The sequence below is a fragment of the Anser brachyrhynchus genome, assembly GCF_964034855.1.
Source record: "Anser brachyrhynchus genome assembly, chromosome: 2".
In the NCBI taxonomy this organism is placed as follows: Eukaryota; Metazoa; Chordata; class Aves; order Anseriformes; family Anatidae; genus Anser; species Anser brachyrhynchus.
Genome location: NC_137695.1, coordinates 23,356,829 through 23,384,437, shown reverse-complemented (window position 1 = coordinate 23,384,437; position 27,609 = coordinate 23,356,829). Strand labels below are relative to the sequence as shown.

The 27,609-nt window shown below is 42.8% G+C and overlaps 1 protein-coding gene and 1 long non-coding RNA gene across 13 annotated transcripts in view; both read right to left on the bottom strand.

Annotated features, from left to right (window-relative positions):
- Positions 1-23,886, bottom strand: part of ADAM22 (ADAM metallopeptidase domain 22) — a gene marked incomplete at its 3' end in the record, with an annotated part of 141,912 nt that extends 118,026 nt beyond the window's left edge. For 11 of the 12 annotated variants that reach the window (XM_080582462.1, XM_080582469.1, XM_080582471.1 and 8 more), the window contains exons 1-3: positions 23,732-23,886; positions 23,479-23,639; positions 4,471-4,547 (exon numbers count right to left, since the gene is read on the bottom strand). In XM_080582462.1, coding sequence (XP_080438588.1) covers positions 4,471-4,547; positions 23,479-23,639; positions 23,732-23,789 — 296 coding nt within the window. In that variant the 5' untranslated portion in view covers positions 23,790-23,886. The remainder of the gene's footprint in view (positions 1-4,470; positions 4,548-23,478; positions 23,640-23,731) is intronic. The other variant, XM_080582468.1, reaches the window with a different exon arrangement.
- LOC308190796 lies at positions 10,597-21,927 on the bottom strand. The gene is made up of 3 exons (XR_013947497.1): positions 21,007-21,927; positions 18,964-19,002; positions 10,597-18,785 (listed from the first exon to the last, which is right to left on the bottom strand). It is a non-coding gene; the product is annotated as an uncharacterized lncRNA (long non-coding RNA).
- Positions 23,887-27,609: the final 3,723 nt, after the last annotated feature.

Sequence of the window (27,609 nt, the reverse complement as noted above, 5' to 3'; positions counted from 1 at the left end):
ACTTCCTACAGAGAGTACTGGTGCCAAACTCATCTTGTCCAGTCAACTATTTCTTTGTAGATTATTTTCCACTAACACATGGATCAGAAGAATTACATTCGCACTGCAAGAAGAGAAAGCAGGTGGTAAGTGTGCTCCACCAAAGTTACAGTCAGTAGGGAGGGCAGAGCAGTCCTTATTCAAGCTCATGGTCCTTTAGAGCACTTTCCCAGCACCATGAACCCGAGAACCTCACACTTTTGACATGTTCACTCTTTCAAAAAGTTGTGTGACACGAGAGCTGTCAAATGCAGGATGCTGCTGCAGCAGTAAGGGTCCAGGACCTAATGTTTTGACTGAAATGGTTACCGCGAAGCAAACCTAGTGTGGTCACCCTGTGTCAGGGCCTGTCCACCAAGCCCAGATACTGTAGTTCTGCTGATTAACAAACTCGCAGCATGCTCAATCCCACTCCAACACCATGATCACAGCTTGCCTTGGGCTATTCTGCCACCAGGTCTCTGCTGCTCCATCAGCAGCTGGACGTGCCCTGGCCCCGGCCTCCTCAGACAGACACAAGTGTTTCACAGCGCTGAAAGTGCTTCACTGAGGCGTTCAGAAACACGCTCCATTTTCTGTCGAGCTTTGCTGTTTGATCACACAATTACAATCCAAGGTGTGAAATAATCACATGACTACATTTAAGTAGTATTCTGCGTGAAAAAAAAGGAATAGCCATTTGCTGAGCCACAGATGCTTTGTGGCATTAAAAACTTCAATGGGAAGGAATTAAAAAATAAATAAATAACTAAGCACCCTCCATTGCTATGCAGGTCACGCGCAGCTCTGGGTTGATGGCCAGATCTGGATGGGTGTAGAAGGAGGGGAGCCTGCAAGCAGCACCAGCCTGAACGGGCCAGCGGTCAGCTCCAAGACGCGCAAATGCTGAAGAAAGCGTTAACGAAAATGGCCCCAGAAAACAGCTCCATTATACGCAGTGCTGAACGCGTAAGGACACCGAGGCAATGGATTCATAAAAACGTGGTGCAACTAAGGCTTTCCTAACCTTTGCCTAAGGGATTGAACCTTTTAAATATACAGCTGATTCGATCTGAAAGCTCCTTTGTAAATACTTCAGCCAGCTGAACAGGAAAAAAAAAAAAAAAAGTTGAAAAAGAAACACTGTCTTGAAAAAGCCTATTATAGAGACACTATCACAACTCAGGGGGAGGGAGGAAGAACAATGATATATGTGGAATAACACCACTGCAAAAATGGAAAACACATTGTAATTATCAGATTTTTAGCAGTAGTAGTAGTTTTTATTACTACTCAAGGTAATGATTCAGTTCCACGTGAACAAATACACATTTAAAACTGGTTGAGATCCACAATGACCAAGAAGAAAGCATGCAGATTTCTATGTTAAATTAGACCACCACACCGTAACGCCAGTTGGAAAATTGTTTTTCTTTCCTCTTACTTGCATCCAGGCCTGATGAACACTCCCATCCTGGGCCTCAGTTTTCCTGTTGGCTGAAATGCCAACACGAGTGATGCTTTTTGATCCCCTCCTGTGTCTCCGCAGCTTTATTCACTGCACAGATCAGCCTTTGGTTACAGAACAATGTCACAAGAGATGAGAGAAGAAAGGACAAGGAAAGGAAAGTTGCTTCAACCAACACACAAATTCTATTTTAGCATTTCCTCTGGTGCAGCAAAGAGATAAAACAGAGGGTATCAGGCAATAGGGGAAGAGAGAAAAGTATCAAAAATCTCTGCCAGCCTCAACTGTCAGCGTACAAAAAGTTGCCAAGGGAAAGGCTGCTAGAAAAACAAGGAAGTTATGTGGTATTTATGACAATGGCAGAGGGTACAACTGATTGGGGAAAAAATGAATAAAAAGCAGTGTGTGAATCTTTAGAGAACTGGGTAAGAAAAGAGATGGAAAATATAGAAAGATCACAGAATCTGAAATACCAAATGGTACGTAGCAGGAGGATGTATAGCAAAGCATGCACAAATGCAGCAGAGGAAACTGAGAAATTGATTGTCAGATACAACAACGGAATTGAAGAGAAGAGAGAAAATTATACACACAAAGAAAACACCAAACTAAGAAAATCTATTTGCACACAGGCAGTAAGAAGCAGGGGTATACTTCAGTTTCTATTTTTTTTTAAAGGTCTCTGTTTACTACTGTAATTTTAATTTTGTTTTTTTTTTTTTCCCACCAACATCTAGGGAGCCCTATGGAAGAATCAACAATTTCATTGTGACTGTCCACAATTTACACCATAACTAAAGATGATGCTCAAACACATTCAGACATAGAGCCACCATATGCACCAAGACTTAAACAGGCAAACTACAAGAAGGGAGACTGACAAAGGCAGGGGGAGTCTCTCCTTTCTGACAACCAATATATTTTAAATGATTTTTCTCCCCTCTCCATCCCCCATATCTCCTTTAACTTTCCTCAAGTGTATATTAAACATAAGAGATAATTTTACCACAGATGACAGCTTCAGCATGCTTTTGATATTAGTAGAGGTTTTGTTATAAACACTAAGCCAATCTTTTTTCCAGAGGAAAAAGCTAAAATCTTGAACCTAGGTCCTTTCAAGCACTCGACTACTTTTCAATTATAAAGCTACCATGAGCTAAATTTGAAAAACATTCCTCAGAAAAAAAAAAGTGTTTTTCTCTCAGAACCCTTAGAAAATACATACAGAATATAATATAGAAAGTAAGAATTACAAGAGAATAAAAATATATACAGCCTTCAGAACAAAGTACATTTGTTCACAGGAATAATAATTAAGAATATATTTTAAATGTTGCTCTGGTATTCTTGGCTCTCCTTTTATTTGATGATCTGCAGATGATCTTCTAGTTCAGAAGTAGTCTAAATGATGATTTAAATATCACGATAGAAGCCAAACGTCTTAATTGCCTTACAGCCTTCTTGTTTTCATTTTGCAAAGTTTGCGAAATGATTTTGTTTTCACATTATAAAAAGACTTGTTTCAAAGGGAAAGTTCATATTTAAGTTGGATTCTGGACTCAAGAACACTAAGGCCACGTTTTGATAGTCTCTGATAGAAATACTGGTCTAATGTCATCGAAGACAAAAGAACAACATAAAAATAGAATCCCCTCAAAAATCAAATTTTAAATACACGTGTTTGTGTGTTTATGTATGCGCACATGTACATGTCTGTAAACAAAAACTCCACCTAGAGGAACTGTTGTAGTTCATGAAAATCACATCCCAAACTGGTCTTTTCATGCACCACTAGTAAATGTATTTTCCAACCAAAAGGAAAGTGCTGACCTTTCAGAAACTAACTGTGAACACACCACTAACCTGCCACCCAAAAAAAAAAACAAATGGTTTATGCAACCTACTCTCAGTAGTGTATAATAAAATCCCTATTTCCAACAAACACTTCACTGTTGTGGACTTGGTGCTTCTCAACAGGAAATTCTTCCTGTAGAAATCTTTTAAAATTTGTTGTAAAAACCACACTTCTAAATCAGCTCCTTTCCCTCCCCTTCTCACAGTGCATAGAGTCCCTCTCCCTTCTGCAACCAGCAGGGACTCAAATGTGGATTTTAACTTGTGTCAGTGCATATAAAGAGGTTGCCACTGTTTAAAACGTGTTTACAAGAGAAAAGAAAAGGAAATGAAAGTGACTCCTATTGCAGCCTGAACAGTTCATCTTTATAGCAGAGAAACTTGCAGCAATTACGCAGTTTGCCTCTTACACTGAACCACACAACATTACATGCAATTATAAGGAGGTGAATTACTTAACCAAACATTTCCATTTACCGTATTACTTATTCTCTTTTCACTTTGGAGAAGAAAAGTCAAGCAAGTCCTATTTTAAAACAGCTGTTTGAAAACTCGTTGTCCAGAGCAAAATACCAGATTTCATTTTAAGCTCACTATTGTTCAATCTTTCCTCGCGGTCTGAAGTTCACAGTGTGCCACTGCCTTATAATGACTCTCTGTTCCCAAAAGACTGTAAATGCATCTGGAGAAACTTCATTCTCCACCATCCATCCCGCTCTTTTCTGAGGATTAGCTATAGCATAATTGCTCTATTTCCACTACCTTACACTTGGTTATTAAAATGCTAACAGCTACCAGTTTTCAGCAACTCCATATTTTGATATCCATCGAGGCTCTGCATGAGTACAGTAATTTGCCTTTATGATAAACTGAAAGATTGCAAATGAAATTATACAACTCAAATGTTAGCTACACTGAAATAGCTAGTACGTAGTAACAGTGGGAACATCAAATCTACAATGGAACTTGAGAAAACAATAAAAGAACTTAAAATATACTACTACAAATGAACTCAATACCTAAATATAGCATCTGTGCTATAATAGAGCCTCTAAAGCCTCCATAGAAAAGTGGCATTTCACTGGCACCAGTTTTGAACAACCACAGAGTAAGATACAGTCATCACTTACTGGTTTAGCGTTACGTCCAGGATGAAAGACGACCCAAAAGCATCAACCTGGAAGCTGGCTCGAGCAATGTGGGTAGACTGCAAAATGGTAAAGACAGGAATTAGAATTCAGCTGCAACAAAACATACATACAGTACTTTATTTGGATGTACTAAGCAACAATATGCCATTAACCTAATAAAAGTGCACTGAAATGGACATCATAGTCTATTAGAGTGAATAAAAGATCTGTTTGCTGAATCTTTGAGGCTTGCTCAAGAATTCCCAACACCACAACCTGTGACCTTAGGAGGCTCTGCCTTAATTACGCCCCTACCAACACCATAGGGAATGTCTCTTTTCTTTGAACTCCCACCCTGGGCAAAACCCTGAGCAAACACAAATGGCAAGCTGCCTCTGCCAGATGTGCTCCTCGTTCATCAGCCCGGCTCTGGACACAGACCTGTGGAGATCAGCTGAAATGTGACCAGTTCAGTCAGGCCAGGGCATACACAAGTCTTACCAACATTATCTGAAAGAAGCTGATATTTCTGAGAGACTCCTGCTGGAGCCATATAGAGAGGTGATAGCAGTGGGATAAATTCTGGAAACTGCATTTTCTGTGGAGCTCTGGCTCACTCAGCTTTAGCCCATCTCTCCCAGAAGTTTCCCAAAACTCCAACCTCATGAGCAGTCATTAAAACCAAACAAAAATGGGTGTTAGAGAAATACCTTTTTCTTTACTCCTTTCTCTTTGCCGTACATTTCCCTGAATTAATTGCTTTCATTCACTCCTATAGCCAATAAACTTAAGTGTACTTTGTTTCTCACCATCATCCAGAAACAGAATATTTATTCTAGTAGTTGTGAAAGAAAACACTCAGCTATCCAATGCAAATGCAATATTTGTTTCTAGACCTGAAAACTCCCAAGAAACTGACCAGTGATGTTATTTAACTAATTAACACGAAAAGCTACTTTCAGGCATTTTGGAGCAGTTTCAACTTTGTTTTTTACCTTCTTTCCATTGAAATCTGCCCATTAAGATTTGAAGCATGTAGACAGAGGGATCTAAAAGAAACACTGAAAAACCACTTACAACTCCCTACCACACTTCTCCAAATAAGTACAATAGAGGATAGTACAACTGTAACAAATGATTTGTTGAAAACTCTGGGAAACACAGGACAGGACGGGATAATGTGAATCATCAAATTCACTCTCTCTAAAACTGCTGGCAGGCTTTCAATAGGCGTTAAATCCAGAAGACTTGAGAATACCAGTTTTCCTGGAAAAGAACAGCAACAAAGGCATGGAAAGTTGAGGGAATAATTACTTTTTTTATTATTATATATTTGAGTTGCCCTGCAGTTGAATTTTCTCGTGATTGCTACATACAGAAACATGAGCACTAATAAAGAAAAAAGGATAACAACCATGAATATGTATTTACAAACAGTTCATTCCTAAAAAGAAAAAAAAATGTCAAGAAAGCTTTTCTTAGAGGATGCTTAGGTTGCATGTCATCTATAAAAACGTCTGGCTGTGCCACTGCACTGAATTTGCATAAAAAAATATACGATGAAAACTCACAGATATTTAAATTATGAGTTGGAAGGATGCAGTATTAACTTTAAAGGTTCTTAGAAGACCTCTTAGTTGATAAAATTCAGTCGGATATAATTTCAGCCATCCCCATTCCATCTAACCTGCTTTGTAACACAGGCCGCAGAACTTCACTAAGCAGTTCTTGTAGTTCCTGGGTGATTTAAGAGCATCTCTTTTGAACAAATGTGTAATCTTTGACCAAGTAACCGAATATAGAAACACATAATTTCAGTGATGAATTACAATCAATATTAAGTTTATTTTCTATCCAAAAAAAAGAAGGAAAGGGGAGAGGGGAGTAATTTCTTCACATCGCTGGTTTTCCAGTCTCTTAATTAGAACTAAGGGATTCAAGCTAGTCCCAAACGACCAATGAGGCAGCTATGGGGCAGTGGTGGACACCCTCAGCACATACAGGCTCCCCATTAGGACCATCAGTTCGCTGTCCCTGGCCTGCCACAGCTGGCGCAGCCACAAACACAGCAAAAAGACCTATCAACAGACTGTCACGTTAGCATTGGCATTTCTCTTCCAACTCTCAGGCAGCAGAATTTGCTTTGAATATGGTTTTAAAATTCCTTCTTCTCTTGCTAGATTTGAATTTTTAGGCTGCTGCTCGTAAACAGGATATGACAGGCCAAGGACTATATAACACAGCAGGGGCCAATGCCAGTTTAGTTATTCACATGTTCCACTGCAGCATGCTTGCCAACCTTAGGTAACCTTCATTTACCTATCTGCACAGCAACAACCACCTTCTGATCAAAGGAATAATGCCAGCACAGCTGCTCGCTTTTCATCGTTACATTACTAAATGCAAAGAACATTCCACAGAACTTTATTATTTCTGTTTGTTGACATAGCTACATGTGCCAGCATTAGATATATGTACGCAGTACAACCAAATCTCCTATATGACCATATGCTTGTACCAAAACGGAAGAGAAAATATAAAAAGCATAACTTATATTTCTAAATCAACATATAGTAAGTGTAGCCTTTGTCATAAAAAGTGTATTTGCATACGCTAATTTCACAGTAATAAGAATATAGCTGTAAGAGCAAAAATGCCTAGGGATTTTTGGTGGTTGGTGGCTTTTCTATTTGTTTGTTTTTACACTGCTAGGTATGCTGCATCATATTGATTTGTTCTGGGAAGTTTCCTCCCCTGAACATGTCTCTAAGACAAATAATTACAAGGCTAATGTATTTCTGGGGTGACCCTGGACCACAGCTATTCCCTGACAGAAGCTGTTAATGTGGATTTATGGGAGAAAATGCCTATTAATAAATTAGGATGAAAAACATTACACAGATGTAGCTACCCCCAAAACAAGTGGTGCAAACCCAAGAAACTCACCATTAAGTTTACAATCACATGCAATCAAGCATAACTCAAGTGTATCTCAAACCTACTGAGATGCAAAGATGCACATTTTGGATACCCAAACAAATTCAGCCCTTTCCAGAAATTGTAGTCTTTACAGATTCAAAGAACCCTTCAATCCTGGCTGCAATCCTGCATGCTTCAGGCTACAACTGAAATCCTGATCCCCTCTGCTCCCCCTTTTTGGCTTGTGACTGCCCAGAAAGTCAGATCAGTGTCAGAAAATTAATCGTTACTTGGAGAGGATCAGTTTTCTGCCGGACAAATAAGCTGATCCAAATAAAATGTAAAGTCATATCACGCCTAGACATGATGGAAAGAAGCTGGAGGGGACATGCAGCCAGCAAATGAAGAGGAAGATGGATTTCCCCTCATTCAATGACAGCTAACAGACTGCATTCAGCATAACAAAAAACTGCACCTTACGAGTAATAGCCAGTACGTTTTCTAGGATAACAGTTCTTCTGAATATCTGGTTAAGAGGTACCAAATATATAAATGGATTTTAAAACATTGTGGTGCTACAATATTTTTAAGTACATCTATTCACCTGCTCAGTGAATAGGTAAAATGGCCAGCTGGAAGGGAAGCTTTGGTTCACAGAAATATGTGAATAAAAGATCCCAAAGAAAGAATATCAGGGTACATTTACGCCATCTCTGTCACCTCATTTGAACAGAATAATGACAAAGACACCTTCAAAGGCTTCTCTAAACCACTGAAGCAAGACAATTATTTCATTCAGTTTTCAAACCACGGAACTTCCTCAGAAAATTCAAGGCTTTTTAACATCCATGGATGTGACACATCAGCATCTGACAACCTAGTCATAAAAGGGGAGTTCTTGGAGACCTGGAGAGATGCACTAAATGCAGAATATGAACAAGAGCCAGGAAAGAAGAATCCAACGGCAAAACAGAAAAGTGCAGTGACTGTGCACCCAAAACAATCAAAAAGTCCTAAAGCGTTAATGTCACGCAACTGAAGAAGGAAAGTATCAATAACTACTCTCAAAATAGTTGCAGTATTTTCAGATGCAATTTCGAGTCGTACATAAAGTGTAACACCCCACAAGCTCCCCTACAGAAAATACTAAGCATCTTATGCATCTAATCCAACTATGTGAGAGCTGGCTTTGTCAGAGATTTCAAAGCTTAAGCATTTCAATAAAAGTCCAAAAGAAATCAAAAGTAAATGGAGTGGAAACGATTATTTCAAATAACTAAGCACAAAGATACATTATCTACAACAAATATTAAAAGCTTGAACACTAAAAAAATAAAAGTGGCATGCAACCCTTACTGCCAAACCAAGAGGGATGTGATTCCAATTATTTTAAATCACATACTCCATGCTTTAGGGATCACTGCAGTAGTAGAAGAGACAGGCAATCAGTACCATGTAGGAATGTTTATTGCTCCAAAGCAACGCAACAAAATAATGACAATTTCTAACATAGTCCCTCCAGCAACCCTGTTGTTTATCAGCTTTCTGCAGAAACTGGCCCTGAAGAATGAGCATCTCCAGAGGGAACACACATACACAAACTGCAACCAAAGTTTCACCCCGAGTACTGTGTTCAGTTTTGGGCCTCTCACTACAAGAAGGCCCTGGAACATGTCCAGAGAAGGGCTACGAAGCTGGTGAAGGGCCTGGAGCACAAGTCCTGTGAGGAGCAGCTGAGGGAGCTGGGGTTGTTGTGTCTGGAGAAGAGGAGGCTCAGGGGAGACCTCATTGCTCTCTGCAACTGCCTGAAAGGAAGCTGTGGGGAGCTGGGGGTCGGCCTCTTCTCACAGGTAACTAGTGATAGGACTAGAGGGAATGGCCTCGAGTTGCACCAGGGGAGGTTCAGGTTGGAAATGAGGAGACATTTCTTCTCAGCAAGAGCAGTCAGGCATTGGGACGGGTTGCCCAGGGAGGTGGTGGAGTCACCGTCCCTGGGGGTGTTCAAGGAAGGGTTGGACGTGGTGCTTAGGGACATGGCTTAGTGGGTGACATTGGTAGTAGGGTGATGGCTGGGCCACATGATCTGGGAGGTCTTTTCCAACTTTAATGATTCTGTGATTCTACTTCATTGAAGGTCAGTGGTGAGCCTCACTGCAGTAGAGTTCCATGGGTAACTATCAATATAAAACATTTGGAAGACTTTCATTTCAAAAACAGCAAATATTTTAATCATCAGTGAAATGTTTACAAGCTACGCACTTTCTGAACAATCAAATTAACAAGAATTTTGAAAGGAAATATTTTAGAAATGTTCTCACATTCATTATAATTACTTGGATGTTGAAACTGGCATGGTAACATAATGACTAATGTTTTTCTTCGTTAAAAGGAGGAAAAGGAATTAAAAATATATTGTGATAAAATGTGCAATTCTTGATATTATATCCTTCTTATTTCTGAAGTATCCTGCATAAAGCATTTAGATTTTTTTATAAGTTTTGCTGGAAGAGATAACAGTAATTTCCACCAAAAGAGAAGAGTGTTCTTTTTATTTGAGAGAGAGGGTAAACAATTTATATGCTTGTCCTTTGATGTAAGGAATTTTGTATTTACTACTATCTATAGCGCTGCAGTTTGTAATTAAAAGATTCTGATCAAATTTGTACACTCAAAAGAAAAACATCAAGAGAATCAAGAAAAAGTAATACAGAATGCTACAGCAAGGCAAAAGTTAAAACCTGTACTCCAGAGCTTGTAAGAACAATGAGGTTTTATAGCAGACAGTATTTACAAAATAATAGCTCCCTTAGATGTTAATTTAATTTGCCTCCCTCCATCTAATAGGAGAACAAAAATCTCAGCTTGTTAACAATCCTTTAAGTGTGTGTGAAATGTCTGTTTCTTAAATTCAGTACGGACACGAGTAGGCCCATGGGAAATCAAAAGAAATATATGATTGAAATTAAGTGAAAAATATAGTAATCTTTTAATGTAGATTTACCTAAAAAATGATAATTGGCTTTGAAAACATTTATTGCAGTTACATTTACGCTATATAGAGCTAATTAGAACATGTACATGTATAAATGGATATTTTTCAGCCTCAGTTGTGTTGTAAAAAATCCGGAGTTACACAGTATATCATTGGTACGCATAAAATAACAAGTTTGTTCAAAAACTTACTTTTCTACTTGCACCAGGAGGAAGGAAAAAAAAAAAAAAAAACTACTCAGAGGAAAAAAAATCAGAAATAAGCCTAGGTCAAGTAAAAAATAAATGTTTCAGATCCAAAGAATCACTTTTAAAAAATATATGGGACAAAAAAAAAAATCTTAGACCCTCTCTGCTACCATTTGTAAATATGTAATTTTAATCGAAAGTTCAGGGCCACTGAACTGGATTCACATATTCATATGTGAATCATATGAATCTTCAGCATATTAAAGAACTGCAACATTTCTGGTTTACTTTCCTCAGCATTTTCAAAATATTTATAGGCACTCATTTATTATATTAATCACCATTATTTGTCATTCTTTATGTAAGCTTATTCTTTTTATCCATGGTATAAATCTAAATATTTATGTGGTTTTCTTTAATGAAAAAAAAAAAATGAATGAAGTTACCGAGGTCATTTCATGAAGAAACTGCGGAACAGCATCAGAACTGCATCATGGTTTGATGAAAAGTCTTTTACAGCTGCCTCTTTGGGGTACAATTAATAAATAAGTAATTTATTCTGAGGAAAAGCTAGAAATAAAAAAAGATTTGTGAAGGTCCATGTTCATTTCTGAACCCTGGATCGCATCTGTGCCAAACGCGTGAGAGGCAGAGGGGGAGTTAAACCCCATTGCCAGCGCACAGTGCCATCCTCCAGTTCGTGTCAGTGGAGTTTTGCCAGCTCTCACCAGAGGAAGATCCTGACAAAGATGTAAACATGACCTAAAATAGCTTTTCTCCACATAAACAACACATCGTATTATAGACTGGTTTGGGTTGGAAGGGACCTTAAAGATCACCCAGTTCCAACCCCCTGCCATGGGCAGGGACACCTCCCACCAGACCAGGTTGCCCAAAGCCCCATCCAGCCTGGCCTTGAACACCTCCAGGGATGGGGCATCCACAGCTTCCCTGGGCAGCCTGTGCCACTGCCTCACTACGCTCATTGTGGAGAATTTCCTCCTAACCTCTAATCTAAATCTTCCCTCTTTTAGTATAAAACCACTTCCCCTTATCCTACCATTATCTGACCAAGGAAAATGTTGCTTTCCATCTTTTTTATAATCCTCCTTTAAGTATTGAAAGTCTAGAACAAGGTCACCCCGGAGCCTTCTCTTTTTCAGGCTGAACATCTCCAGCTCAGTGAAATCAGAGTCAGAAGCAAGGACTACTTGTATTTCTAAAATGCCAGTAATTATTCTTCTCAGTAGTAAAAAAGAAAAATAAATCTCTTTTATTATTTATTTGCAGTTTTGCAGTCAGAGGCTGTCTGCACATACTCACTACAGTAAAATCCCTAGAGAGATGGATGAGGGGAGCAGCACCAAAAAGAAGAAGTCCTTAACACAAACCTGTGCAATTTATCACGCAGATACCACTACTGCAAATCCAACATCTGGGCAGCTGCAGGGATCCTTTAGAGGTCCTGCAGATGTGTGATACTGAGCTCTGATGAACTTGCTCAGCTATACCTGCTCATGCATCTTGTCCTATATGTTCACCTGGCACTCCAGAAACGCAGGCATCTTTGAACAGTTACAACAAACTGACTTACAACACACACAAAAAAAAAAATGTTTTTCTCATGAAAACTTCTCTTCCTTGCTCACCCAAGGTTAAATAATCGGGCAATGAAGACAAGAAAACTATCGGGTTGTCACTGCTAGCAAATCTAGCATGATGTACCGTTTGATCTTACAGATCTAAAAGGACAAATTTAAGTAACTGAATGGGCAAGATGCTGCTTCCCAAAAGGCAATCTAACACTTGTTTCTAGCCCCAGAAAACAACATGGAGCTAGAACTTTTATCTACTATGTTTTATGATTACATTAATTTGACTTTAAGATAATTTTACTTATAACCTTTGATTTCCTATGAGACTAATTAACATAACTTCTGTTGTTGTGAAAGCCTTCATATCTCAGTGAAAGGAAGAACTGCAAGAACATTTGGGAACGCATACTCTTTTAGTTTTATTTTTCTTAAAGGGAAGCAACAAAAATTCTTGTATAAAGTCACAATTAATGTGCAAGAGGTCTTAAATAAGTTGGGGCAAAAATGGGAAATCAGTGGCTGTTCAACCTCATGTGTTTAAGGTTCTTCATCAAAGATTAGTGGCTAGAAAAAGCATGATAAAATAGGTTATTATGAGGATGATTAATAAAGTACTGGATTGCAAGTAGGAAACAAATGAATGTCATGAAAAAAAACTCTAAGTTCAAAATGTTTTCCTGCCATAATTCATACAAAAACTTTGATGACCATGGAAGATCCCATTTCTAAACCAAGACGGGCAGAGAGCAAATAGATACTCATCCTGTGACACGCGGGCTCTGCAGTTTTCATTGCTCCCCACGATTCTAGATTTCAGAGACTCAGGTGTAAAACGAAAAGCAAAACAAAGAGATGCTACAGGACTTGATTGTGCAACTAGATGGTGAACCTATTTCCATGTGAAGAAGTATGGAGTCAGAGGGAAAGGACTCGGACAAGGAAAATCTTTCTTACGTGAAATCTCCCTACAAGACCCTCTCCTATGGACATCTGGCAGTTTCAAGTGGACAGACCTCAAATGAGCAGCTACTCACGCACAGCTGCAGCCTGAGAGGCAAACAAATTAAGCACAATGAATCTGCAGAGGGAGAGAATACAAAACAAGGGATGCAACGCATGCGCTGAAGGCAACACTTGAGGATGAACCCATCTGAATCACTGTGTCATTCAGCTGTAGAAAGGGCTGCATTGTCTCAAGGACACCATTTAGGCAAGAAGGAAAGTTCAATGAATCTAACTGGCTGAAGGAGTGAAGGCATTTGGACTTTTTCTTGACTGAAGCAGATGGTGCTTTGAGGTAATTTCTAGCTGCACATTTTCCAAGTTCTAGAAGGAATCAATAAAGTTGAGAAGAAGACGCCCTTTTTAGCAACTCTTGTAGACTTCAGAAATGAGGGAACAGAGTTTCATTACCAGATGAAAGACAAATCTGAAGAAACACTCCATTAATGCTGCCTTTGCATTACACATATAGCACTCAAAAGCAATAAAAATAGCGCAAGATAAATTTGCTCCTTTGCACACCGAAATATTATTCGGCAACACAGTCACATGTTCCAAACATTTTCAATTGGTCTTACATTTAGTTTGTAAACAGAAGCAAGATTACCAATAGATTAGGTCTTCCCACTGTGAGTAACAAGCACTCTTTGACACCTTGTGCCTGCCAACATGGCCAACAAACTTTTCCCATAAACAGTTCTCTGGCAGCAGCAGAAAGTTTACCAACATTTTGTCAGCACATTAGGATAAGAAGAGCTTGATTAAACTTGTAGACTCTAGGCATACCAATATATTGCTCAACTCCATGGATAATACTTTTTAAATATGACTCACCCTCTACATTCAAGTATCAAAGTCCTGTTTAAAGTTGAAAAGTGCCAGAAAAGCACAATTCAAAACTCATTTTCCTCTTGATACAGCCTACGAGATCACAATGAATCAACATTTTCATTGTATACATTTTCTGAAATAGCTGATGGATTTTTTTCATTCCCACAGAATTTCAGGGGCTGAAATACTCTAAGGAGAGAGACATTTCTGGAACAGAATGTGTTCCTATATACTGCTGTTCTTCTGGGCAATTTTTGAGCTGTAATTCAGGGCTATAACCTCCACACCCACATACATCCAGCTTTTATTACCAAGGTACCATTAAAAAGCATTTACCCACACTTTTTTTTTTTTTCTAAACCTTGTTTTAATATTACACTCTGAAAATATGCTTTTTCTAAAGCATGGTTTCTGGTTTGGGCACATTCATTTCAATTACAAAAATTAAAAAAAAAAAAGGAAAGGAAAAAAGAACTCAGTGAATTTGTTGTACAAGATTTGAAAAGACAACACCAACCAACAAGCCAGCTTTATCAATGTATCCTTATTACCTCCATTACAGCGAGACTCATCCACTTGTGTCGGCAGACAAATGAGAGCAGGTCAGGTTACCAGAGGAATCACCAAATTTCATTGTCTACTGGCAAATGGCCAGCAGCAATGGGTTTACCTTTCTTTAACTGAATCCAGGTTTCAAGTTGGACTCTTACTGACTCAATGGTTAAATATCTTTATATCATTTGCCACTTTGTTTGTTTTCTACATAATCTTTGTCAAGTCTTTAATCTCAAGTGACATTAACTTCCCACTTGAACTTAGCCAACCAGCCAACCCCACTCATGGAAGTGCACCCCACAGGTTGTCCATGTGCTCAACACTCCCATGTGGCTCTTCAGCAACCTTTGCTGCTCAACACTCACTCAATAAAATTTATGGGGGAAAAAAAAAATACATTAACCCTCCATCACACAGTCATCTTATTGAAGTTTTAAAAAGCCCGTACAGACATAATTTTCTGTGCACAAGGCTTTTCTCCACACTGAATGTCTCCATCTGAGAGGAAAGTGGTTGCACGTGGTGGCTGTGGCTCAGCCACTGCGCATTTCATCCCTGCAGCAATGATTTCCCCCCCTCAGAACTAATGCAACTACTGCAATGGCTCCAGTGGAGTACCATCAGGGAGCACCTGTGGCTATGAGGAGCCAAAAGGAATCTGACAAGCCTCCGAGATCCTTTAGACACTCCAGAATACAGCTCCTCTGAACAGCATACCCATACAGTGCCCAGAAGGCCACTGGCAAGCCAGAGGGAAGAAGATGACTAGAAGGGCTCAGGCGGCTTCCTTGTCTTTAAGTTTTCCACAGACAATCATCACAAAGCTAAAGCAGTTTAAAAGAATTTAAAGGAGTAGAGAAGAGAGCCATGATGGGGGTCATAGTTATTTCTGGAGACGCAAAAGACAACTGTTTTGGTTAACATCCAGCACACAAATAACTGTACCGTTACTAGAAAATACAATACTTGAAGAGGATATTTAGAGAACAAAAACCTAAAAAATATCAGCAGAAAAATGAGAGGGACAAGTGGAGCAGGAAGATCCCACAGTCTTGTGTCAAAGACGGGCAGGCTCAGCCCTCTTCTGGCACTGGCCTTCAGCCTCCACATCCATCGTTATCCAGGCCCAGGGAACAGATGTGGGCCTGGGCTGGCCACCAGATCATCCGACTACAGCCCTGTGAGCTCCCTCCCCTGAAGGAGGAGGACAGTCTACCAAAGAGAAGCAGCAGCTCTGGTTCAGATCCATGGGAGCCAAAGATCCCTATTGTCCAGAGATAGAAACCTGGCAGCTGGTGGCTGCAGAAAGCGGAAGGGTCACAAACTTCAGTGGGGCTGATCTGAGAGGGCCCAGCACTGAGAGAGCACTAGCCAGAAAAGCCCACGCTTTAGAAAGCTGAACCTTAGAAGTTTTTTTACAGAGTTTGATTGAATGTTAAGCAGTGTTTGACAGGGTAACTGGAATAATGTTTTAATACGCCCAAGTAAAGTTGTTGGTCTTGAGTCCATTAAAGACTTGAATAGTTACTGAGAAGACTCCGAAGGGGACCTGAAGTAGCAGAATATAAAATGACACCTGCCATGAGAGTGTTATATGTACATCCATAATGCTCTTGTGGTAAACACTTTAGAGTGAATGTTAACTTCATATGTAGTTCCTCTTCAGCAATGTTTCATCCTGATGCTGTTCAGAATGCAACACTCTTCTGCATCGTGAATACGTTATAGGAGATCATTAACCGCAAGGGTCCCAGAACAGGTATCCTCAGCGAAACAGTGGGAGAAAGAATATTCAGTCTGATCCTGCACTCAGGTGCACTGACATAGACCAGGGATAAATACAGATACTGATTACCTGAGCTGGAAGGGATTGCTCTAAAACACTCAGATCTTAAGCATGCAGCTATTATGTTGATCATGGCAAAAAGCAAATGCCGGGAAAAATACTTTCTATAAGGATTGTTACATATGAGCCTTTAAGATCCTTCGTGACTGTATATAAGCCAGTTTAATGAGATTAAGCTTTTGGAATCTCTCTTTTCAGCTCTGCTATTGTACAAACAAGAGACAACGCCACAAAACAAATATTTCCCATGCTGCCCTTTTCCCCACATTAGGATATTCAGAGATACCTATGATTTTTAATCACCCCTCAAAATCTGAGTCCTGATGTAGTATTTCTGCAACACAAACACTGAAATAGCAGCTAACAGAAGGTTTTTTGCTGGATGCTTTTTGGGGCATATTCATTCATTGTCGTAAGAAATCTCATTATCAAGTAGGCACTTTACTGAAATGAGCTTGCAAAGAGGGATGATTTAGAAATGTGAAATATTCTTTGCCTATAAAATGCCAAAACACCTGCTATGAATATGTATATTTTATCAAAAATCAAACCAAACGTCCCTCTTACAACAGAAATCAAAGGGCACTTTCAATGCCCTTGCAGCATGCGACAATCTTTATCAAAAATTGTCTTCCAGCATTTTTTTCCTCTTCATGAAGGCAGGACCTGCATTAAGAGTATTGGTATTTTAACTGTTATTCACATATTCATGAAAACAGATTATTGCTAGCTTGGTGAAGTATCTTATTCTTACACAAATATTGCAGAACTGCACATTTTGAAGATACAATGAAGTATTTATTACACACATTTTGCCAAATGCCTTATAAACCTTAAGGAAAGTGGGAGAAGAAGCAGAGGCATGAAGAAAACCAGATCTGGCAGCAAACCAAATGCATGTTCTTTTTGCTCACTACAGCCTCCGTCCCAGTTTATCCTCCTCTCCCTTTGGTTTTGTGGTAGGTTGATTGAAAATTGTGCCTAAGTTTCTTCAAGAGACAGCAGCCATTTGATTAAGTGAGCAGAAAATAATTTTAAAAATTGGGCAATTTCTCATGACAGTTCTCTTTCCAACAGTCATCATCCATCAGTCCCAAAATCCAGAGTTGTTTTAGAAACCCCTCAGCAGTCAGAACTCATTTTTAACCACACATTACTAATTGTTTGAGCTACCAAACACAGGAAATTGTAATATCAACAGAAGTTGACGGCACTGGAACAGAAAGCAAGAATGTTTCAACTAAAGTTAGCAGTTTCAGGAGCACCTTCAAAGAATAGGAATATCCTGTTCTGCGAGTAAAGTGAAAGGCCAACAAGTCAGAGAAGCCAGTAGCAAGGACTGGGCATCACCTGAAAAACTGATGAAAGATTTCAATTCAAAGGGCAAGCAGAGCCATGTGAGCTCAGCATGACAGAGCAGAGCTTCTCTGCAATTGATTATTAGCGGTAAGAAGTTATTTAAGAAATTTGTAAGCCATGCTTCCCGATCAATTTATGGAATTGTGTAATTTGGTCCCAAACAATCCAGAAATGCAGACAGCGGAAGACAAATAAATACCTTGCTGCAAACTACTGAGTCACTCTGGACCACAAACCATGCTCAGCTCTGTCCCAAGGCACAATCCAGTCCTGGGGCTTCTTCGTGCCACGCTGCAAGTCAGGCTACAACCAAGTCAGCCCTTTTACTCACTGCGAAGGATTTCAGTGTACCTTCATGACAACTGGCAACGAGCAAGTCAAAAACAGGTTGAGAAACAGAAGTTGCCCTGCCATGAATGTTTTGCATACCCAACAAAGGTGACTTAATCTATACCCATAGCAGGTCACTGAGTTGTCACACTCCTTGTTCCCACTGAAAACAATAGCAAATCTTACAAATTTCCCTATCAACACCTAGATATATCAAAAAGAAGTGACTGCAGTGCAAGCCCCAAGATGAACAAAGCTGTCCCTCAGTCTGTGCATGCAGACCCATTACAGAGTGCTGGCTGCAAGGAGAATTGGGACCTTCTCTGCTGGCATTGAGCGGCCATGTTCTCCCCTCGGCTGATCTCACTCTCCGCTCCAAACGCTGGAAGTAACCTTCTCCTCAGTCCAAGGGCCAGTACCACATCCCACACGTGATGGAAACACCAGGTAGGGAGCACCGCAAGAGACAAGGATCAGGCACAAAACCAGTTACCCAGTTAAGCACAGGAGGAGCTTACTGGTGTACTGTCAATTGCAAGGCACATGCAGAGGCCTTCCCAGAGCCAGCGTTGTGGCATGGTCTTGGGGAGGCTGCAGTCTCCAGCCGGGAGCCAGATGACCATTAAGTCAGCCTTAGGGTTGAGGGAAGGCGTCTCTTGGCTGAAGGCGGTGTAGCTGTCTGGCACTCTAATCTCCAGCTGGAAAATAAATCGCATCTTCACAACCAGAACATTTGATCCGCAGAAAATGGCCCTCTAAACACAGTGCTGATGTAGAGGACAAACTCATGTTTGTAACAGCAGACTTTGTGTTTTGTTTTGCTCTCCTTACAGGTAGGAGAACAAATGCAAGCAATGGGGAGGAATGCTTACTTACACCCACAATTCAGTGAAGAGCATGCCTGCATGCTGCCAGCTAAAAGAAAGAATTAAGAAACTGTGCTGTTTAACACTATCAAAATATGGGTCAAGCCACACAATTAAAAGAGTTCCTCATATTTTCAATTATGTGAACTTTTATGTGAACAGGTCCTTGTCTTAAAGACAAGGATCTAGGCTTAGCCTTCACTGAATGCCCATGCTATATAGGACGTTTATTTTCTAATAGGCTTATTTATGCAACAGAAAATTACGTGGCCATTGCTATGATCCTGGAGTGCTTTAATGATAACATCAATATTCACACATTCTCAGATATATCTTATCTTGATTACTCTTTAGATTAAGTGCTGTGCAGCTGCTAGTAGGCCCCCTTTGGGGAACAGAGAAATTGAAATACAGGAATGTATTGTAGTGACACTATTCCATGGTAGAATTAAAAGCAAAATCCCAAACTCTGGTGGATACTCCAATGCTCACTATACAGCGTGTGTCAAAATGTTAATGACAGGAATATATAATAGCCTACAACATTTCCCTTGCGCTGTGCTCTGAGGTCCAGCAATCTTGGACAACTATGACTGTAAGCATGCTGATTTTGTTTCTTAAACAATTATATTCTGGGTCTCTAGGTTGACTACATACACCGTTTTCTTGAATAGTAGTAAAGCATGCACGTTGAGAAGTCACTCGATAGATATAGTGATGGCAATGGACCAGAAAAAACAAAACAAACAAACAAAACAACGGAGGTTGCTAGAGAAATACCTCAACAAATGTTGGGAAAAAAAAAAAAAAAGATTTTTAGAAATCTGCCAACCATTACTTCCCTTCCAACATTACTTCCCTTCCCTACTTGCTGGCTCATGGTTAAGTTGTTGTCCACCACAACCCCCGGGTCCCTCTCTGCAGAGCTGCTCTCCAGCCTGTCAGCCCCGTGCCTGGGGTTGTTCCTCCCCAGGTGCAGGACCCTGCACTTGCCCTTGTTGAACCTCATGAGGTTCCTCTCCACCCAACTCTCCAGCCTGTCCAGGTCCCTCTGAAGGACCACACAGGCCTCTGGTGTGTCAGCCACTCCACCAAGAACAGAGTATGCAGCTTCAGACAGGCACACTGAGACCGGTTTCATTGGTAATGGCCTCAGGGAAATGTTACCACTGCCATTTGGAAAAAAAAAAAAGAAAAAAAAAAAAAGAAAGCTTTAAGATCAGAAAAGACCCTATCCCTCAAGAGAGGCAGCCTGAATCCAACGAGAAGATAGTGATCTATGAAAGACCAAGCACAAATGAAGGACCAAAGCACTAAAGATCAGTCCTGGCAAAAACATTGCATTACTCGAAGCTTTGCCACTCTTTGCAGCACAGCCCTTCCTGACGGGGGCTTAGGCAGGTCAGGGGATCGATCCTGTGTTCACCTGCCAAACCATTTTCCAGTCTGCCTCAGTCTAAGCAGGGTCCATTCCCAGCCCCACTTAGCTTTCAGGAGCAAGGCAGATCACAGTCTGATGCAGTAGAGGTGTAAAGCAGAGTGTAGGGTCCCGCTAAAAAATGTGCCAGAAACAGCCATCTGCATGATGTTAGCTTTACAAAAGGAGTAATTCTCTCTAACTAGCTGCACAGACAAATCTGAAAAAAAAAAATCAAGGGAAGGGAAAAATCTTCCGAAGCCCATCAAGCAAGGCTTGTCCACAGGCAAGGAATCTGCTGCTGCTGCCCTCTGGTTCGGAAAGCTGGGGAGAAGTTTGCACAAACCATGTACTCCCCTCTCCCTTCCCACTGCCTCTTGAACATCAGATGGCTACAGGAGATATCCTCAGATTCCCTGCCAAGTGGAAACCCTCCTGCCTGCTCCTATCCCTTCCCCCAGCTCCAGGCAGGCTGTGGTGTTCCCTTCCCTCCCACTCCAGAGATGGTGGGGGAAACGCAGTGTCACTGGCCCAGGTTCGTGTTTGCTGATCTCTCTCTTCATAAGAGACTGATTAATTCAGCTAGTGAAGGGGGGCATGCTGCAGTAACACCAAGACAGTAAAACTGGGACTTACCAATTCTCACTCTCCATGAACAGAAACTTCAGAAATATCCACAAAGTATTGTCTTTGTTCTCTTTTTCATCCCCTTGCTTCTGCCTTCCCCTGAGCTACCATCCTAATTTCCCTTTGTTCAATCCCAGACCCAGGCTCGCATCCCTCTTGTACAACTTCTGCCCTTTCTGAAGCTAAAGCTTTCATCCAGGAATTAAAGGGATCCAATCCGATTTAATGCAACTTCCCTCTCTCCAGCTTAACTAATCTCTCTCTCCTTTTATCTTTATCCAATTCATAACACAATTACATTGTTTTACATTAATTCAACAGCTAGTTGCTGTCTGGTCTTCTGACTGCACCATCCCATCAGGTATCTGCTTTTCTAGACACAGCTGCTTGCCCTTCAGCCATCCCAGGCCCTGCCCGAATGTTTTAACCTCCTCCAAGACGCCTCCTTCCTAAACCAATCCACAAGGTCATTAGCTTTTGCTTTAAGTCTCAGTTTGAGACCAGTTTTTCTAAGTTTGATACAGGTCTGTCCAAAGACTACTAGCAAAGGATTGAATGGGGTCTGGAGGCAGTCAAAGCCTAATTAAACACAAAACAAATCAATGCACATGGAAAATGTCCTGACTGAGAGTCCCGCCCTGTGTCACTAACCTTAGCCTGCTAACACCACAGTGCAGGCAGGGGTGTTTTTTCACCTGCAAGTAAAATCCAGCACTCTTTGTCTTTTTGCTTTGCGTGACTTGTACCAGCCACCCAAAAGCAGAAGTTAGCTCAGTTAGTCTGCAGCTTTGACACGCATTCTGGCAGAGGTAAGGGTAAAAACACCCTTATGGGATGCTAGACTTTAAGAACTGGGATATTAAATTACTCAACCGCAACAGCACTACTGCAAAAACACCTTCTACAAGAGCTCCGTTGAAGCTCTTGCAGCCATACCGCTGTCCATTGCTGCCAAGCTGACTCAGATCTCCGGGCGAGGGATGCAGCATCCTGCAATTAAGATGTAACCGTGCCCTGTGCGAGAAGCACAGCAAACCGGTGCTACTCCGCTTGTTCTGGCCAGCTTCCGCTTCATAATTTTCTTCCTTCACATCCCTGCCAGCTACTGCATCCTTCAGTGGGGTCGCAGCCATTAGACACCATGGGAGAGGCCGGGAGTGTTTTAAGTAGCAGAGGGAAACTCCTAGATCAGGAGAAAAAGTTGTAGCTGGGCACTGAGCTTCACATGTTTAACTTCAATTCAGCCTGGAGACTGGTGTGAAATAAACGCATTTAACCATTTTTAGCCCATTAGATTTACTTCTTTTCTGGTGGGAGTAACGCTACCACTGGCTAATGACTTAATGAAACATGGATGACTTGAAAAAAAATTATGAGCGTAAGGTTTGGTGAATAAAGTTTGAGACATCCAGGCAAACAAAACCCATAAATTAAGTTTGGTCTGTAAGGCCAGTACGTGGCTCCTGACACTTGATCCAACTGTAGCCCCTTTAGAAGATATGCCACACTGCATTTGAGTTTGTGAGCGTCCAAGGGTCTTCAAGGCATCCCAAAACACTGAGAGGATATTTTTTTCCCTTTTTAAACAAAGCAGACATTTTGGAACTTCTAAAATCCTATGTTAGTGTGCTGCAAATATGGCCATCGTGTCTGCAAAATCTTTACGTAGAGGCAGTAACATTCAGAGGCAAATAAATATGCTAGGAAGAGACTTTATTATTTAACTACATCCAAAAAATACAAGCTGCCAGTGCTTATATTTTAAGGATTCTATATATATAAAAAAAAAAAGAAATCTGAGCCCATTTTTTCAGCTATTTTGTTTCTAAAATTGACAGGAGCCAAGGAGGGAAGAGAGGCCTGCAACTCATCCTGCATGTCAGCGGTTCCCCCAAACGCACGGGGTTTTTCTGGGCTTCATCTGTAACGGCACACGCTCAGCGCTTTTCCCTTCAGACGCAACGCCCGCGGAGCGCCTCGGAGGCGATGCTCGGCGACCGGGACCGAGCCCGCCGCAGTCGGTGTAACCAAAGCCGCGGCGGCCGGCCCGCGTAAGGCAGGAATCTCGCGCCGTACCCCGGCTGGGTGGCAACACGCGCGGCAGGTCCCTGCCCTGGGCTCGCCCCCGGCGTTTCGGGGGCTCCCCTTTCCATTCGCAGCCCCCGTTTTGAAACCCCGCACCCAGGCGGCTGCCGCACGCCGGCCGCCCGCAGCATCCCCGCTCCGCTGCCGCAGAGGGGCCGCAACTTTCCTCCGGCAGCGGCCCCTGCCCCCGGCGCACCGCCGCCAGCCGGGCCGGGGTTGGGGGGGGGACGGATTAAAAAACCACCCGGGGACCGCTCTGACCCAGCGGGCGCTGGGATCAGCATCTCCGCGGGGCCGCCGAGCCCCGCGTGCTCCTTCCCCACCGCCCCCACGCCCCTCGGCTCGGCGGGGGGACACCGCGGGGACCCCCCCCCCAGCCCGGTGGGTGGCTCCTACCTGGCTCCGCACCGCTCCGCTCCGCACCCGCGTACTCAGCGCCGGCCTCCGCGCCCCGCCGCCGCCCTCTCCGGCGAGCAGCCGCAGGGGCCTGATGCTCTGGCGCTCCGCGAAGCGGTTCTCGCCCCGCCGCCGCCCCGCAGCCGCCGGCCCGGAGCCTGCTGGGCAGGGAGAGGCAGCAGCGGTCAGGGTTACGGGCTCGGCACCCCCCGTCCCCCCCCGGGGTCCCCCCCCTGCCCGAGGCTCGGCTCACCTGGGGCGGCGGGCAGGGCGCAGAGCGCCAGGGAGAGCAGGCAGGCGGCGGCCCGCATGGCGCCGCTCCTCGCCGCCGGGTGTCGCCGGCTGCCGCGCCTGCACCGGGCCGGGAGGGGACCGGGGAAGGGGGTGGGGGGGGACCGGGGTTGCCGAGCTCCGCCCCGCCGAGCCCCCGGCGGAGGGAAGGCGGCGAGGCTGCTCCCCGCAGCCCGCTCCGCTGAGGGAAGTGCTGGGAAATGTAGGCGCTGCGGAGGGCAGCGAGAGGGGGGGGGCTCCACGCCGGCAGCCCCCGGCCCCGGGGAGGCCCCGCTGAGGGACCGGAGCCCGGGGGGGGGCTCGGGCAGGCACCACAGAGCTCCCGGTGCCCCCCGCCCCTTTCTCACCTCATCCCTCGAGCACACCTTCCCGGCGTAAACCTCCATTTCCTCCTTAAATTTCCTTTTTTCCTCCTTAAATTTCCCTTCTGCCCACCCCGCTGGGCTAACGCTGACAGAGGTCGGAGGGACCCCAACGCAGGGATCTCCTTCCAGGCTGCAGCCTGGGCCTCGGGGCGAAGCAAGAGCCCAAAGCCTCACGGAGTCCCCTCAGAGCCTGCTCCCCAAAACCCAAGGGGTCTCCTTGCCGCATCTGTACCCCAATTCTACGCTCCCACCTACTGGGAAGCCAGACTGCTGGGCACCACCACGCAGCTCCCCTACCCTTAACGTAGCTAACTGCCTTTCTTTCTCAAAGACTAGGAATTGCCTGAGGGTAGCCCTTCTTGCACCGTTTTCCTAAGTGAAAAAGGCTGGCAATGCCTGACAAACAAAACGGCACAGAAATGGGGCAGTGGGCACAGCACAGGGCTGGCCAGCGCAGAGCACGGGTTCAAGGTGCCCACGGCATGGCTTTGTGGGAGCTGTAGGGTTGTCATGGAGCTGGAACCACAGCAACTGGCACTGGGAAAGCTGCTGCTCCTTATGCTCTGGGAGGCAATAAAATAAGTTCCTTTTCCTGATACTGAATCCATTTTGCACAGCAGCGCTAGTCGCATGGCTGTGCCCAGGCAGCGCTCAGGCCTTGACACCTCTGGTCTCACTCCCAGGAGGGCTCCTGTGGGGAAGGTCAGCGCTCCTGGCCTGGTTTGTCTGGAGGTCCCATCCTTCTGCCACAGGTTGTCTCATTCAGGGAAGCACTTACAGGGCAGAAGAAGGAAAGTCACTGTCTCACAGCTTGTTTCCCAATAGAAAAACACAGGCAGAACGATGGTTCCACAAGCTGGAGGTGAGAGCAAGACACAGCAGGGCACAACACTGCATCTGGAAATACGTAGCAGCTTTGAGCAAACACCAGCCAGCAAGTTTTGTGCTGACCTGCTTGCACTGTAGTCATAGAGGAAAAACAAAATATTACCTCAAAGTATCCATTAAGTCCTCACATACTTGTTCAAACAGCACACGATTAGCTTATGAAACTCTGCTGCAGGGTGTCAAAAGGACCAAGGGTGGGTGGGTAAAGAAAATGAAAAATTGTTCTTTAGAGGGAGGAATTTTGCTACTATAATATGATGTTACAATGTGTTTTTTTGTTTGTTTGTTTTTTTAAAGTTGTAAATCCCTAGATGGCACACAGGGAAGGTTCATCAGGGCAGCAGCCCAGGCACAGTTGCTTTAAGGTAGCGACTACAGGGTTTTATCTGGTCTGTGGTTTAAAGGGACGTGGTAAGAAATGATGGAAGCAGCTTCACAAATAATGCTCTTTTTTTCAGTATGACAACCCTACCTTAGTCTAACCTTTCACTAATTTTAAGAACAAATTTTAGAATTGTTTTAGAAATCCAACCAATACAAGGGTAAATGCATTTTAAAAGTACGAGCGCTAGAAGTGTACGTGATTAGCCAAAGCAGATCTGGAAAAGGTTTGTATGGCCCTCTCCCTGCAAACCTCTGTTGTTTACATCTCCGCACCATCTTGGCTGAGAAAACACTCCCATGATAAATACCGAAGATTAACTCAAAAGAGAAGGCTCAAGTCAATGGCTGGTGGAGATTTCCCATATTACACTGAAGGATCTAAATTGTGTTGAAGGAAATCCTGATCTGCATGGCTGAAGTCCCCTTTTTTGTACACAACTGATTAGAAAGGGGTGATTAGAAATGGATGGTTTAATATACCTAATCCTTAAGAGAAATAATGTTTTCATTTATTGATGGCTTTTTTCACTGACTTCCAGGTCAGTTTAGGAAATCAGGCAGAGAACATTACTCTGCACTTCTTCCTACCTCGCTGGAAGCTCCTTGAGGTTGCCCAGGACAGCAGCAGGCAGTCTGCCCCTGAGCTACCAGCTCTCACAGCAGGGTGCAGACACTTTTCTTCTTCCAGCACAGGAATAGTTATTTACAAATGAAGGCCATTTTCCAATTTTCACTGTCTTGCCAGTTAACATTCTATGGAATTTTATTACGCTGGAAATTCATGCCAACTCTTTTTTAAAAGAGCAATAACAGCTCTACCCTACATTAAGACGTGTCTTCACCACTTGCCAGACCCAATGAGCATGTTCTATCTGGCTGTCTATAGCACAACCGCAGAAGAATGAGGCTTGAAAAACACAGCAATGTTTCAAAGAATAGGGAGAAAGTGGAAAAAGTGCTAAAAATAAAAGTGATTTATAGGTAAATATTCAGCTTTTGATTTACTGTACATATTCTAAAGATTATTTTTGAGCCATAATTAGTTGTGTCATAATTTAACACTTGAATTTAACATCTAAGTGTTACTTCTCTCCATTCCACAGAAAATGAGATGCACTCAGATTGTAACTGAAATCTAGGGCACGTTTTAAGAAACACATTCTCAGTAGTCAATGTTCAATCGTGATTAAGTTTATACATATAAACAAAAACAAGCACCTAAGGCTTTTTCCTGATACGAGGCAGTTCTATGAATACTTTGTGATTGTCTCCATGCATCTGGCTAGCTGTTACCATAAGCATGCTGCCCTAAATACTTCCACGTGAAAAGCACACCTGCATTTGGAATACATGGTATTGAACCTCTCCGTGCTGCCGTGTAGCAGCCACGTGCCCAATTACACTCCTCTGTGCACTGTGATTGTGCACGATCGTACATTTGCAGCAGAGGTGTTTTGGACACATTAAACCATTTGGCTGTAGTGGTTGTTTAGTTCAGGGCATGGACGTTACTTCAAAGCAGGAAGCGTATGCAATTGCAAGCTAAATATAGAGCAAATCACACAGAATCCCTTTTGAAGTTAAACTGATGGCACAGCCTGATCTGGAACACCCAACCGGCCGTACCCAGGGAGGACAGTGCAAGGTTCTGAGAAAGACAGGGACAGACACCAGAAAGGTTGCTCAGGATGGCGATGGACAGGAACACAAAGAAATGACATATAGGTGGCATGTGGAAAGCAAGCATGTGCTGTGCAACAGTTAATTAAATGTATGCTAACTTCAACCCCACTCAGGAGCAGAAGGCTGGCTTTCCAGACACCCAGCTGCCCCTTTGCTTCGAGTGCTCCACAGTTTTGTGTTGAGCAAGAGCTGCTGCTTGAAGACCCTTGTACCACCTTTGGAAACACAGTAACAAGACGGGATGTTAACAGTGGCTCCCCTGTGACAGGATGACCTTCCTTCTCAAGGTCTGTAGCCAAAAGTTTCATTAGCATGGTCTTAGAATGGCAAAAGGAATATGGGAGAGACATCTCTACCATGCTGGACGGTGGCCTCAATCTTAAGACAACGACAGCCTGTCAGTCCTGACTTTTATAATCTCTATTTACCTGCAAAAGCCTGGTGCTAGGTGCGAACCACGCAAAGCATCCTCCTGACCAGTTTGTTTCAGCCACCATGGAAGCATGGACATGTTTTGACA